General features: G+C 39.0%; 1 protein-coding gene and 1 long non-coding RNA gene across 5 annotated transcripts; both read right to left on the bottom strand.

The window, feature by feature from the left end:
- Window positions 1-1684: 1684 nt before the first annotated feature.
- LOC106944763 (uncharacterized) lies at window positions 1685-3095 on the bottom strand. The gene is made up of 2 exons (XR_001424406.1): window positions 2810-3095; window positions 1685-2290 (listed from the first exon to the last, which is right to left on the bottom strand). It is a non-coding gene; the product is annotated as an uncharacterized LOC106944763 (long non-coding RNA).
- Window positions 3096-3962: 867 nt separating this feature from the next.
- fubp1 (far upstream element (FUSE) binding protein 1) lies at window positions 3963-15185 on the bottom strand. 4 transcript variants are annotated; one of them, XM_015028001.1, is made up of 20 exons: window positions 15023-15185; window positions 14485-14608; window positions 13502-13537; window positions 13382-13418; window positions 13254-13300; window positions 13101-13172; window positions 12499-12556; window positions 12248-12410; window positions 12064-12162; window positions 11618-11716; window positions 11424-11526; window positions 10246-10485; window positions 9708-9868; window positions 9461-9612; window positions 8796-8872; window positions 7748-7873; window positions 7442-7516; window positions 6989-7051; window positions 4755-4918; window positions 3963-4502 (listed from the first exon to the last, which is right to left on the bottom strand). In XM_015028001.1, the coding sequence occupies exons 1-20, from the start codon at window positions 15113-15115 to the stop codon at window positions 4494-4496; spliced, it is 1998 nt and encodes a 665-aa protein (XP_014883487.1). In that variant the 5' UTR covers window positions 15116-15185; the 3' UTR covers window positions 3963-4493. The 4 variants fall into 4 exon arrangements, with proteins under 4 accessions (XP_014883487.1, XP_014883486.1, XP_014883488.1 ...); XM_015028000.1 differs by having other exon boundaries at window positions 3963-4918; XM_015028002.1 differs by having other exon boundaries at window positions 3963-4918; window positions 14518-14608; window positions 15023-15184.
- Between the last annotated feature and the right edge of the window lie 98 nt (window positions 15186-15283).

Here is a 15283-nt window from a genome sequence, read left to right as displayed (position 1 = left end):
ATTTTGATTTGAAAAAGATCAGGTGGCAACTTCACTCGGGTAATGTTCCTAAATATCGCAAGAAAGTTGGCGAGTTGGTAACAGCAACTCGGCAACCTTCAATAAGTATCGGCCGATCACTCTACTCTCAAAATCAATTAGTCCAATTTATCGATGCACCGCTACTCTTAGCAATAATGTGTAGTTTTAACCCGAGGATAAGTGTTGCGCTTTGTAAAATAAAGTTGTATTTATTGCGGTTTATTTGACACTGAAGAGATACGTAGCCATATTTATTTCAGTAGAAAACCAAAAATGTCTGTTTTGTAGATGTTGCAGTTGTCTGTAAGAGCTTCTAGCATATTGCAGGCTTTATCACATTAATTTAACACCAACAATGCAATAATATCAGACGTATTTGCTGCTTAGACGAGCCTCTTGAACAGGAAATGTTTCCTTCCGACGCAGAAACTCTAAAACCTTCATGTTATCATGAAGCTGTGAGCTTTTAAGCAACTTGTGCCAGTCCTTTTTTTAATATAAGCACAAGAAGCCTTAACATGAAAGCAATTAATTACTCATGATCATCTGTCACTGTCGGCTTCAATGTATTTTCACAGTGTGGCGTGCAGAGAGAAGTTTCACTGAAACACATGGAAATGTATTCAAAGTTGCTGTAAATCATTATTTTGGGAGATAAAATGTTATTCTAACAAGTCTGACTTTAAACACCCCACACCTCATGTATGTAGAAGCTGCTACTTTAAGCTGAAATTAACTATAAGTATTCAAAATAATGTAGTCATTTCTGGTAAATGTGTGTAAAAAGTCTTTAGCCTTCAATGTGTGCATGAAAAAACAAATTAAAACAGTTTTTGTGACTTAGGCTGTTAATAATTCATAAACCTGACATTTCCCTGTAAGGTAGCACTTTGTCTTCCCTTATTCACTGCAAAAGTTTCTGGAGTAAATATCTTAGTACACATGAAATAAGACAGATCTAACTTAGAAGTAACTTTACAGGAAGAAATAAGAACTTAATTAAAGTAAATAATTCCTGAGTTATTGATTAAAAAGATCCAGATTATTTTACTTGTGAAACAATCTGCCAGTGGAACAAACCTGTTTTAATCAATATTAAGGAATTATTCATTTAAAACGAGCTGTTTTGCTGTAAAGCTACTTTGAAGTCGTCTCATTTCAGTTGTATAAAGATATTTGCTTTACAAACTACACAAAAATGCCTGGTAAGGTTTTGTGTTTTTGCAGTGTAGTAGTGTGAATTCAAACATGAGCTTTAAACTGAAGAAGGCCCATAAGGTGCAGCATGGATCAGTTCTAAGCATGAATGTACACAAAGTGTATTAAAATTCTCTAAAGCAATCAAGTATTTGCAAAAAATGACTTAAAGACTTTTTGCACATTTAAAAAGGTTTGAAACAAAAAATAAAAACTGGATTGAGTTGCAACGCTGCAAAGAATTTGAGCTTCATTTTTTATTTCAGTCTGCAGGAAATTGATCTGGAAGTCAAATATTTCCTGTTTATTTGTCCTTAATATAAATTTATTAATGTGGTGTTGACTGATTAAGGTTAGATTTGTGGACAAACTGTATTTTGTGTAAAATGAAGCAAATAAAGACTTTTAAAAAAACTAATTTTCCTTTATTCAAACAAATTTTAAAAATGAAACTCAAGTAGATAAATCCCGTTTGTAACAACTTTATTGGTGAACATGGCAACATATTAAAGGTAATTGAAAAGACAACCCAGTAATGTAATATACACAGCACATGAAACCTGTTTTACCTCTAAGGCATGCTTCTCGTTTTGTCCTCTACAACCCGTGTTCAAACACTTTAGCGCATCTCAGTCTAAAACAATTAAAAACCTTTTTTAAAATTTTTTATTTACTACAAATAAAAACTGATAACCTCCAACTTTTCTGCCTAAAACACTGTATGGGTCATTTAAAGTTTCAGTTCCTGCTCTCATCCAACTTTCTAAAGCTTAAAAAAGAGGTACATTTGTAAATAAAGGCATTCAGAAACAACCTCTAAACACACTGTAGCATCATGAAAGAGTTAAAGTCAACCCAGGCTGGCAGAAACAAATCAATCTGAGCAACAATTTGCAATCACAGAATTTAAATTTCATTGCGTTTGCTGCTTTACCTTATCACTGGAGCTCTTGAACGGTCTACGTTCAGCAGCTGGACTGACTCAAAGGATTCCTCCTTTTGGGGTAGGGGGGGAAGAGAAACTACGACACGGCCTGATTTTACGACCTAAAGCCTGCAGCATCCTCCAACACTGTGAGCAAGAAGTGAAGGCAGCAACGTTTCAATAGATGGTTTGCACTGCACTTTAGGGCAGATTTACACCACGACAGAAAATTATTCAGAGAACAAATAATGATGATAAAAATGCATTTCACCGATTATTCCACCTGACATTTGAGCACATTGCTAACTTCTGGCAACAGCGTAGCATGCATTTCATTAAAACCCAGCGTCAACCTAAAGGTATCCGTGAGAAACAGTAGACTTACCAGAAGGAAAATATGGAGCACATATTGACAAACATTTCTTATTTTTTGGGAAGGCAACCATCAAAACAAGTGATAACAACCCGTCATGCAGTTCATGAGTCAAAAAGGCTAAAAAATGAAATAAAAAATGGACTGCTCAGGTGTAAATATTAGGCACATTTCTTTACAACTAAGCATCAACGCATTGAGGCATGTTAACACCACAGGTAAGCATTTCTTTGCATGAGTACACGTCATTTTCAGAGGACAAATATACACTTGTTCCCTTAGGTTTCGCTTACCTGTGTTAATGCGGCAGAACCTAAGGTGCAAGGTCTGGAATGACACTGCAAAGATCAGATATATATATATATGTATATTGCACTGTTTGCCATCAGTGAACAATGCAGTCAAATATTGTTCCGACTTTAGTTCAACAGCCTGGCAGGACTGATCCGTCCACTAGCATCCACATGCTTAAATGGGACATGCTATGAACGTTCTACACAAGTACTGGCATTGGACAGCATTTCTGTTTTGGTTAAATAATAAACATGAGCTAACAAAAGCACTCAACAGGTCAGATGTAAAGAACGCAAAACCCAGATTTCTACCCTCGTATCAGAAAATCCATCACTACACATTCTAAACAAGTCATACTTTCAATGCAACAAATCTAAATTATGCAAGTCACAAGTCTCAGAAACATGTGGTACAAGAATCAAACTTTTAACTTTTTGCCTCTTTTCAGAACATTTCATACTTACCCAGATAAAAAAAAGAGGGAAAGTGGGGTAATTTCTCACAAAATCTACATTTTTAGCAGTTTAGAAAGCACAAAAAAGTGAATTTCTTAGTTTTGTACTTACATTAGCGGAGGGCTCAACTGATGGATGGAGCTGCTGCTTAGCCACCCCCGACCCTACAACATCTATGCTTTTATATTGGATAAACACTTTGCAATGTTTTTATGTAATATATAAACTTCATTGAAAGTTAAAAATACAGAATTGGGATTGGGCAAGACAAAAAATAAAAAATAAAAATAAAGCTTCAACACATTTTTGTTTCATACAGTGGCAAATTTACCTGACTGTCCTGGAAAAAGGAAAAATAAAAATGACACTAAAAATATATAACATTTCTTGAGACCACATTTTCTGAGGGACGTGTTCAGATTACCTGCTTACCGCATTATTTTGTTTTTTTTCTAAACTTTCCTGTGGAAGAGGAAGTGGCTATCAGGGGCAAAACAGCAGTGCATAACAACAACGACTAGCTCAACAGCGACGCCACACATACCTGTCAATTCAAGAGCATCTACAGCTACAGTCAGCAATTTCAATGTTTAAAAATAAAAGAGAAACAATTTCTAATCAGCAAATGAATCATTCAGGATCACGTTTCTCAGCCTTATATAGACAAGTTGGAGAGAGACAGGACAGCACAACTTCAAAGTCGATTTTTATAGGACAAACCCACACATTGCCTACGTCTCAAACAGGTAATACAAAACAAAAACTTTCATTTAAACCCTTTTTTTAATGCATGTTTGTTTTGAACCACCCAAACTTACCAACACAGGAGGTTTCAGTTTGTTTTATTGCAAAAACACAACAGGCAATAGCATTTTTTTTTCTTTTTCTTTTTTTTTTTTTTAAAACTGAGATGATTTACATGGTAATGTCTACAGTTTAATAAACATGAGTTCTAACCACATTTAATGTAGATACAGGGCTGGAATGACCATATGTATAATTACCTTTACTAAAAACATAGCATTTACAAGAAAAACAGAAAGAAAAAAAAAACAGAAGAAAACAAAACAAAATAACCAAGAGGACGTGTTCGCCGGGTAATCTGCCATCTATGTGAAACACTTTCAAACCAAGGAAATTTAAGATCTTCATCAAGGCGTCTGCATCCAAACATTTAACAAAGGATTTTGTTTCGACAATGTAGCATTTACTTTATGTCCACTTCACATTACTGGCCCTGTGCAGAAGAAATACATAGAAGATACATTGCATGTTAACAGCAGAAACAGTGGACTCAGCTTCCCAAAATAAAAAGATTTAAAAACCTGCTGAGGGAGGAAAAAGAAAAAGTGAGGTTAGGTTGTTTTTTTGCTGCTGCTGCGTTCACTGGAACCCTGTAAAAACCTGAGGAAGGAATCTGGGGGGAGTTAAGGTACAAATGACAAGTGATGCAGTCAATGTAGCAGGCAGAGTCTTATTCGCGGCGTACCTGAGGGGCTTGTGGCGCTGCACCCATCGCCTGAGGGTTTCCGGTGCCGTAGTAGGCGGCCTGCTGGCGGTAGTACTCGGCCCAGGCGGCGCTGTAGTCCGGCTGGCCGCCGGGCTGAGCGGCCGCCGGCGCTGCCGCCGGAGCGGCCTGCGGCGCGGCTTGACCTGATGGAGCACAAACAAACGTTCCATCAGTAAAGCCAGTGATGGAAATAAATATCTGGGTGTCTATAGGCGATACAAAACATGTCATTTACATCCCCCCCCCACCCAAAAACATCATTCTTATAGTGTAAGATTTTGAATGTGATCAGTTCAGCCATTCAGCTGTGCAAAACGCCTGGGTAGGACATCAATATATACACCAATCAATCAATAGATAGAATATTCTATCAGATGCACAGCATTCTGGGAGTTTTAAGGATTTTCACTCCCCTTCTCATAGCGGAAGCAACTGACTCACTCACTGGTTACCTAGCAACTCACTCATTCTTTGGTTACCTAGCAACAACCTGTTAAGTAACTGACAGCAGCAGTTTATTAAGGTTTCGCCACTTTGCCTCATAACAGCTTAAAAATAAAAAAAAATAATGGCGTGGAGTGAAAACTGAATAAAATAGGAAGTTACACCACAGGTAGGCAGTTTTTCAGATATTTTATTGGAAAAAAAAACAAAACTAATAATTGATATTGATCAATATGAAAGTTTCCAAACTTCCACATTACAGAGCAGTCTTTCCACCATGTTTCCCCACTGAGCTCCTTCAGACTAGCCAGCAGCAATTAACAAACTCCTGGTGAAACTGCTCATCTGTTGAGCTCAGTATACGAACAACTACTCAGCGAAACGCTGGTGAAAACGTTGAAGGGTTGATAGAGGAAACATGTCACGAGTTTCAGAAAGAGCATGAGTTTTTAAAGAGACAGAGACCCAATTTCAAGACGTTAGTCTTTTTTGACATATGAAGCATTTTGACAACAACTGAAAGTAACAATTACTTGACTGTGCTATAAAAAGGCATCATATGTCTGGAATATGAGTAATACTGCCCCTTTAAGATGTTCACTTTGCCCTGTTTTTAGCTCCAACATCTCTCTTTGCCCTGCCGAAGAAAAGTAAATCCTCCAGTATGAAGGCGCGTCACCCTGATTTCAACCATCCTCCTTACTTCTAAAGGCAATTGTTTGCTCTACATTTCGTGTAGAGGTATCAGAGTAAAGGGGGCCAAACCTTCCTTCCATTTTAACTTTATTTGTGTCGATTACATAAAATCTTGATGAAATATAGAGGTTTGTGGTTGTAATGTCAGAATTTTTGGAAAATAAGAGAAAATACGTTTACAGAGGGTGAGACTGTTGAAAAGCCTGTAAGAAGGGGAACGAACCCGCCACCAACATCTCTGGGTTGCGGGTCAGAAACCTTCTGCTTTTCTATTGGGTGGTTGTTTTTACAGCATCCCTATGATAGAGAGCTGCTAGAAGAGCCAACCACCCTAAAACAATCACCTTTTACCAACAGGAGGAGTTTGATTTAAATAATCTGGACAATATGGAAATAAACCCTACAAGTTAAGGCTGCGTTCATATTAGTGCCGTTTAGTCTACTTCAATCAAACTCTGGTTCGTTTAACTAGAAAGTCTGGTTCGTTTGGGGAAGTATGAATGCACAACCAAACTGATGTGGACCAAAAATTGTCTGAAATGAACTTTGGCGTAGTTCGAATTCATATGTGAATGCCAAGCGGACCAGAAATCGCTACAAAAGCAGGAAATGGACTACAGCGCAGGGAATTCTGGGTAAATACAACCAAAACAAACATGCATGTGTAACATAGTTTAACAACAAAAGAGAAATCCTACAACTGCTACAATCTGACAATATCAACATTTTATGAAGGAAGTCTTCTGAGATTTTCATGCCATGTCCTTCAGTGGTTCTTGCTGCAGCGCCACCACAGGCGAGGAGGGGAACAGCTTTTGTAATTAGTTTGGCGTAAAAGCGAACCGCACTAACTGAAACAAATGTTACAACTTTGGTCCCGAATCGAACCGAATCTAACGGACTATCAGGTGGGGAAACTAAATCAGTTTACTGTAGCGCTGGCTGAATGTTGGGGTCACTGTCTGAATTAATGGCAATTCTGCAGTTTCAAGCTTTTCTGATTTAACACAGAATAAATAACTACTATCTGCGGTGAAAACCCCCTAAATCACAGTAATGCCTTCAGTACCAACCTTGTTTCTTGTAATACTCCTCCCAGGCTTTCGTGTAGTCCTGAGGCGGCTGATTCTGTTGACCTGCAACAACCAAACAAAACAAAGTGCGTTAATACACACAAGCACAAAACATCAAAGGGGAACAAACAAACATCCTACATTTCTAGCCACAATTCAAACATTCATTACTTAATTCAGTAACAGGGGTGGGGGGGGGGGGGAAAAAAGACCCGTTGGAAATCTCTGGCATCAGCTCTGATAAAGCCCTAAAATAACGTCTCTGTGTCAACAGCTCAGTCCTGCAGATAATTCAAAGTCTTGCAGTCTAAACAGCACAGGCGGTGGAGGCTTACTGAAAAACAGCAAGCCCGACAAAATAACCCAGACCTGAAAAAGAAGCGGATTCAAACCCCAGTGGCTGTTTAGACTGTCTTGTGTTAATAGGAGTACACTGAAACTACAATCATATACCCATTTTCTTGTAATATTCCTCCCAGGCCTTGGTGTAATCTGTCTGTCCACTCTGACCTGCAGCCTGTGGGTCACCTGTTAAAAAGAACCGTACTTGTAATTAGTGAATCTTTCTCAGCGGCCTCTCCTCCACCCGCTGTCAGCCTAGAGATGGTGGAGGAAAAACTACTCTGTCGCTCTCTGGGAAAGAGGTTATTTCGAAATGAAGCCAATCCGGCCTGCGTTCTGCTAGATACGCCAGTAAAACTATCCGACTAAGCTGAGCCTAAGCATGTTGCTGTAGAGGCGGACGGACACTGGGCTCACCTTGACCGTTGGGTTGAGCCGTGCCTGGAGCGCCGCTGGTCGGAGTCATGGAGGCCTGAGGCTGCTGGCCGTACTGAGCGTAGTACGCCGCCCACGCTGCCGCGTTGGCATCTGCTGCTGCTTTATCTGAGCACAAATTGGGTTTGGTCACATTTAGGTGAATTTAGACAGGCAGAAAGATAATTAATTAAAAAAATATTGGCATATTCTGCAGATTTTTCATTGAAGCATTTTAGCTTTTTTATACATAACAAATGCATCAAAGGAACAAGTAAATCTTTATTTAAATAACAAAATAAACATTTCCTAAAAGGAAGAAACGCATCATTACTTTAGAGTATGCTGCTTCATTTGTAGCAAAAGCTAAAAAAATAAATACTTCTAACAACTGGACCCGTAACAAAAAGCAAATCAATTAATCGCCTGATGAATTAAAACAAAACAAAAAATTTCCATTTGCATAAATTATCGTTTTTCTCTTTTCTTTCTACCAAAAACTGGATGATAAAAAATCTTCAGTTTCTGTTTTATTTATTTTGGATATGTAAAATGTCTTATTTTGCTTATTCAGCACTGAAACACTATAAAGTTTGTTGTCCAGAAAAAATTGTTACCGTGACAGAAAAAGTTCAGCCCTTCTTACTTGACTTATCAATGCAGCGTAAGGCTGATCTGCTGAATATTTTAATTAATCGATTCATAACTGGACAGCAAAAAGTGATTAATAGGAGATTTTTTTCTTCTTGTAGAAATTGAACAAAGGTTTTCTTTTTGTTTGATTTCAGGGATGGACAGATAGCATTAATAGATATTTATTTAAATAATAAAAAATTGAGCCGTTTAAGTTTGCTCAAGAATAAAAATGTTTGTTTATCCCACCTGCCTGCTTGTTTTTATCTTCTCCATATTAATTCAAGAATAATTTGATCCCAAATTAATTGAACACCTTCCAAATATAACAAAAACTGATATTTTTATATTACAACACAAAAACATAATGCTAGCTGTAACTGTTTAATTTTGCTTTGTAAAGGTTTCTGTGACTCACTTGGATCCGGCTGGCCCTGCTGCCAGTGAGGATAACCGTTCCCCCATCCTTGAGGCTGATAAGGAGCAGGAGGGCCACTGATGAAAAGAAGAGAAATAATACATGAATTAATAACACACACTAAACCAGGAACTTGAACGTGATCTGCTATGCTTCCTTGAACATGTTAGGATTTGGTTTAGCACATTTTCCCACACAAAATCATTCTTGGATAATAAGATTTCATTCTGGTCAGGTCTGCTAACTCAACATTTACACTCTCACGTGAAAATGGCTGCAAACAGATGTGCAATTATACAACCATACTCCTTTGAAAAGCATAAGTGGAGCCTCCTGCACAACCAAAAAGAATGCCACAAGTAGTTTCTGGGTGGTAAGTCAATAACAACACTTGTCTTTTCCAGCAGCCATTGTACAGCAACCAGCTTAAAAAGCATCCTGGAGTTCAGCTTGGGTTGCTAGGTAACTGTGCAATGCCCATGTATTGTGACTCAATCAGGAGGTATTTAAAACGGCTCCTTTTCCAGACACCTAAAATGACTGTGTGTCTTTTTTTTTTTTTTAAGCGCTGGGGTTGCTTTTAGCAGCAGTTGAGACCCAAACTGAAGTATAAAAATGTGTAAAAAGTCAATTTTGCATAATATGTCCCCTTTAAATGAACTCACTGTGGTCCCGGAGGGCCTTGGTTGTAAGGTCCAGGGTTGTAAGGTCCCATTGGAGCACCTGGAGGTCCTGGTGGTCCCGGAGGACCATGCGGACCTGGCCCACCATGTGGACCTGGGGGACCATGTGGGCCTCCCATCGGAGTCACTGGACCCTGATTAAAGGCAGGAGGGGAAAAAGTCAGACATGAGCCCCAACTTCATGTCTGGAGGGAGGATTTTATATAAACCCCAAAACCAAATATCTCACCCCAATCTTCTCCTCCACCAGCTGCCTGGCGTAGTCGATCTGCTGAGGGTTTCCTCTGACGGTGAACATCTTTATGTTGGGGTCGGCGTTGGGTGGAGGATTCCTCTGCAGTTCAATCCTGGCTCCCGACTGCTGGCTGATGCCTTTGATCGTCTCGCCCCCTGAACCAAGACAAAAAACAGTCAACATTTTAATTTTCTGGTTTTCAACCTATTTTGAACTTAAGTTTTACTTTACTTTAGTTAAAGCAGGAGTTTTCACAGAGTTTGTTCACTTTTTATACAGTAAAATCCAAACAGTTTCAAGGTAAGTTAAGGTAAATAATCTTCCCGCTCAGATTAAGTACAATATGAACAATCATTTGACTTTCTGTCTTTTCTCCTACAACTTTATTATAACTTTATTACATAGCAGTGCAGACAGAAAATCACACACTTTCCAAACACCTTATCAAAATTCAAGTATTTCAAGATTTCAAGCACCTGTAAAAACCCTTATTTCAACTAAATGTAGAAAATAAACAAGATGAACTAATGACCTTTTCCAATGATCAGCCCGGTCTTCATGGTTGGGACTGTAAAGGAGAACTCCTGCAGGCCACCAGGGGGCCCCATGTTCCAGTTGCCCTGCCCACGACCACGTCCCCTGCCCCCTCCGTGTCCCGGAGGGCCTCCAGCCTGGACGCTCCTCAGCAGGTCTGAGATGATCTCTGCTGCATGCTGGGCCTGGTCTGGAGGGCCCATGATCTGTGCTATCCTGTCAGGCGTGGTGCCGTCATCTGGAACAAAGGTACAGGCGATAGCTTCAGCGGCTACTCTGAGTCTGTCAACAACATGGTGTAAACACACCAACTAAACGTATCATCAGTAGCTGCGTTTCCATTGACCTTATATCGACCGACTAATGAATAAGTGGCCATTTTCTTAAAAATATGAGTTTTCTCTTGTATCAAGAGGGCCAACTGTCTTTATATAGCAAAGGCTAAATGTTTGAATTTAAAAAAAAAAAAAAAAACATGTCAAAACTATCTTGTGTCAACTGTATTAAATACTGAATACAGAACCGCATAAAGTCCATTTCGCATCCCAAACCGGACTCTGTTCAACTGTTTCTCTTTCCTGTTATGGTATGGCCCCGCCATCTTTGTTTATGTACCAACTGGATGGCTTAAGGACCAGTGTCGCCCCCTGTTGGATGGCAGCCAAATTACACCACCAAAAGGTTGAAAAACATTATTAACCAATTGGAACCAATTTTAACCTGATAAACTATTAATTGATGATTAATTGCAAGTTGATTAACTTTTTGCATCCCTAATGGAAACTGGTCAATTTTGTTTTTTTGCACTTTATTTTACAAAACTGAATGGAAACACTTTTCCCATCAGCTATGATAAATGACCTGATGTTATTACTGGTGGAAAAGACGAAGAAAATTACAGGATGTTCTTTTTTTAATGACTTTCTAATTTTACTGAAACCTAACAATTGCAAAAAATTTTTTATTTTTTTGACATTAGTGGAATATCAACAAAGTTTTGCACACATTTGTAATGGAAACACAGCTACTCACCATTAATCTGTGTTTAGGTCTCAGATTGGTTTGGGTTAGGGTTATACATCAGCTTGTCAGCGTGGTGCATGAGTTTTCATCATAGACCAAAACAACTTCAAACAAACTCCAAACGGTAGGTCGTTTTTGATTCAACCAGCTCACCTGGTTTGAACTGAATTCTGACTCCTGTGTCGTTCTGTATTTTCTTTATCATCTCTCCATTTCTGCCGATGACAATCCCAACTGCAAACCGAGGGACTGGAACCTAAGTGGTGGCAATAAATAAATTAAAAAAATTAAACACAGGATTAAAAGTTGCTAGCTGACAGTCAAACGGTTTAATGACAGACACTCACATCTAAGCTGTCTCCTCCTCCGACCCTGGACCCGTACTCGCCCCGCTGCTCCCTGAAGCCCTGCTCTCTGATCAGCTCCATCACCATCTCTTTGGCTTGCTGAAAATCAGAGAATAAGATGTCACTACATCTGGACAAAAAACATGCAGGTTGATTAAAATCATATCAGGAAGACACCTGAATGAAGATGTTCCACAAAACCTTCTTCAAATCAAACTAAATGGCATCAAATAGTTGTGCAGCAAAGACTTTGGTTTGTGCTGCTCTCATTTTCAGTTTTCAGAGATCATAGAAAGGCAATAAGACTCCCACTTGTTTTTTTAATCAAACAAATTTGGTGTCAATTAACTGACCGGTTTTGTTTGATTCGAAAAACGTAAAGAGACCAACTTCACTCAGGTCAAGAAAACTTTATCCTGAAGTTTAAAGACCAAGATTAAACTCACCTGAACTTTAAATGGGTCTCCGGAAATGCGGAGTGGCTTGTCTGCGCCCGTGTTCTGAGGTCCGTCTTGGATCATGACCATCTTCACGCCGGCTCGTTCCTGCATGTAGCAGCACCACAATCAGGTCGACTTTCTCCCAGTAAGCAACACCTTTCTGCTTTCCGATCCAGCAGCCATTACACACCTGAAGGCTTTTGATGGTCTCTCCTCCCTTCCCAATGACGAGGCCAGCTTTGGAAGCAGGCACCATAATTTCCTGGACCGTCATTCCCGGACCATCGTTGTGGTGGAAAGCTGGAGCCGGACGCCCCTTCTCCACGATCTCAGTAAGAAGTCTCTTTGCGGCCCTGAAGGGGAGGATTTAATTGGACATGTTCACGATGTAATCAAGTGTATCATTTTATAAATGTACAAAAGTTTTTCTTGAATGCTTACTGGATTGATTCTGGTGCCCCTGTTAATGTCACCGACCTGTCGGGCATCCCTCCGCTGTCTACAAGACAGAAACAAGTTTCAACTGGGGCAGCATCTTTTACTTATCAATTATTCTGACAATTAATCAGAGCAAAGAAAAATCATTTAACTACTTGAGCCTTTTTCATACAATAATTTAAAATAATAAACTAGTCAATTTCTTATTTAAATAAGAAAAACATTTTATTGCTTAAAAGGCAAATGTTAAACTCAAACTGGTTCAAACTCAGTGAATTAAAACCGAGTGAAGCTAAAACTGGGCCACTCCAGGGATTTTGGGTAAAACATTTACAGACAAAGGGTGTTTTTTATTCTAAATGCAAAATAAATATATATTTTGTACAGTTTCAGCTTAATTACTGGTGTGAATATGTTTGGGATTTTTTTCAGCAAAGTCTTTGTTGAGTCGGTGTACTCCAGTTAGCGATTAATCGATTACTAAATTAGCTGGTGATTATTTCAATAATTGATTCTTCACGAATAATCATTTCAGCCCTAGTTTCAACACCTAAGGTTAGATCCAATAGTAGTTTCTTAAAAATATTTTATTATTACAAACTTACCAGGAGCAATCTGTATTTTACACCCCGATTCCTGCTGGATGCGGGATATTTGTTCACCTCCTCTTCCAATAACTAAACAAGAGTGAAATACTTCAGTTTTACATACTAAGAACAAAAAAATCGCAATTTACCTCACAAGAAAAAATGACTTACTAAATCCAACCATTCCATCTGGGACCTTGAATTCCTCTGATGTTGATCTAGAAATGAAGACAAAACCATGAGGGTGTGGAACACACACATCTGCCTGAGGCTGGTTGGTAGATTTGAGCTGAGTTTACCTTGGAGGGCCGCCCATTCCTCCCATGGCTGAGAAGGCTGTGGGGAAACATTACAGTCCATTTGACAGGAAGTTAAACTGGTTTTTAAAAGACTTGAAAAGAGGAACAACAAAGACTTACCGTCATTTGTAGCTACTTTCTTTGTTTCTGGTTGATCTGTGATAAAAACACAAAATAAACCGCATAATCACATCTGTTTACACACACTTATTGATGCCGTTGAACCTGGAAATAACTTGTACATGTCATAAATGTGTTAGAAACTTATAGGCTAAGGATACATGAGATTTTACTTCCGCTTTTGCTTTCTGCAGAACATTCAGACTACGACTAAACTTGTATAACAAGTCTTGGCTAAATACGATAAATCCCTAAAGCCAATCTAACAACACACAGCTTGTAGCTGCCATTTTAGATCATCTTAAAGTTTTGTTGTCAAAATATGGAAAACAAAGACTCTTCAACTACATTTTTAGAAAAGGTTCAGTTTGATTAACTGTAATGACATCAAAAGTTAATCTGCATATAATTTATTCATAAACTTTAAAATCAAGCCTCTTCTACACTTAAATGATGTTTGTACAGTGTATTTAATAAACTTCTTGATAATTACTGCTCAAAATCTGTCTAAAAATTTTAATTCAAAGCCTTAAATGGGTAACAGATGTCTTTTTTTACATAAACAAATGCTTCATACATAATATTTATTTAGAGGAGTTGGCACCAAGTCATTTATACATGGACTCACTTTTGATGTTATTGTAACACTGCAAATCAAACTGTCTTCAAAGTCAAGATTTACATTCTTTACGCAAACCACTTTTATCAATTTCTTTCACTAAACAACTGAAAAAAATGACATTTAGACATTGCTAAAACAGCTCTGTAGATTCAAACAAAAGCAAGGGGTGAAGCATGCAACTGTTACGGTCTTCACTTGAAAACGTGAAAAAAATCAATCTCTAATGTGGTTAGTAGGTTGTGTTAGTATTAATGCTGGGTTATAGACAGTTGAAAAGAGGTGAATGCACTGTAGAGGCTACTGAAAGAGAGGGAAGCATTAATCATGAAGAGTTGCATTAAGATCGATTTGAGCCACTGACCGATATTCAGGTTAGGCATGGGAAAATACCCACCAGCGTCCTCCAGGGGCCTTTTCTGGCCTCCGTAGCCAAACTCGTTCGTTGGTGGAGCCGCAACGCCATCTCCGCCGATCTTGGCTGCGATCTGAAAAACAAAAGCATAAGAAACGCGGGACTTTTAGGGTATTTTCATCTCCAGAACATCAAGTGGGGGTTGATGCACGCGGCCTGCGGCCTACTTCTGCCCGGAAGTCGAACCAACAAAGGACCGCTTTAAGTTTGCCTTAAAATGTTTTATTGATAAAATCATACAATATAATGGGGTTGATTTTACTAGACTGATTGTAATTTTGTTATTTTCTATCAAATTATGCAGCAGTGATCGTTTTAGATAGCTGTTTTCACTTTTGCAGTGGCGTAACATTAGTCATCCTCTTAAATTAGCCTAGCCTAGCTTAGTCAGTCGCGCTACCAACTGCAGGGACTCAACGAAAATCGGTCACTTCACCAAGAAGTTCATAATATTTGTTCAATTTTTTGCCCTAATCGTACTTCTTACCTGTCTCGCTCGCTGTAAAGCGTCTTTAAAAGCATCGTTCATCCCCCCACCAGCGTTAGAGGACGGTGGAGCCACGCTGCTATAGTCTGCCATCTCTGCTGCCGTTCTCCTTTGCCGCGCCACAAGATGGAGGGCCTCATTCACTGCCGACAGACGTCTGCACTCGCGGTAACTGGCTCGGTCTCGCGATAAAAAAAATAAAACGCGAGATTAATAAAGGAAAGGGGCAAAAGAAAAACCTCAAACAGTGTCTGCAGATAA

The sequence above is a fragment of the Poecilia latipinna genome, unplaced genomic scaffold, assembly GCF_001443285.1.
Source record: "Poecilia latipinna isolate Pla-1442-1.1 unplaced genomic scaffold, P_latipinna-1.0 Scaffold112, whole genome shotgun sequence".
Taxonomy (NCBI): Eukaryota; Metazoa; Chordata; class Actinopteri; order Cyprinodontiformes; family Poeciliidae; genus Poecilia; species Poecilia latipinna.
This window is presented reverse-complemented; position numbering and strand designations above follow the sequence as displayed.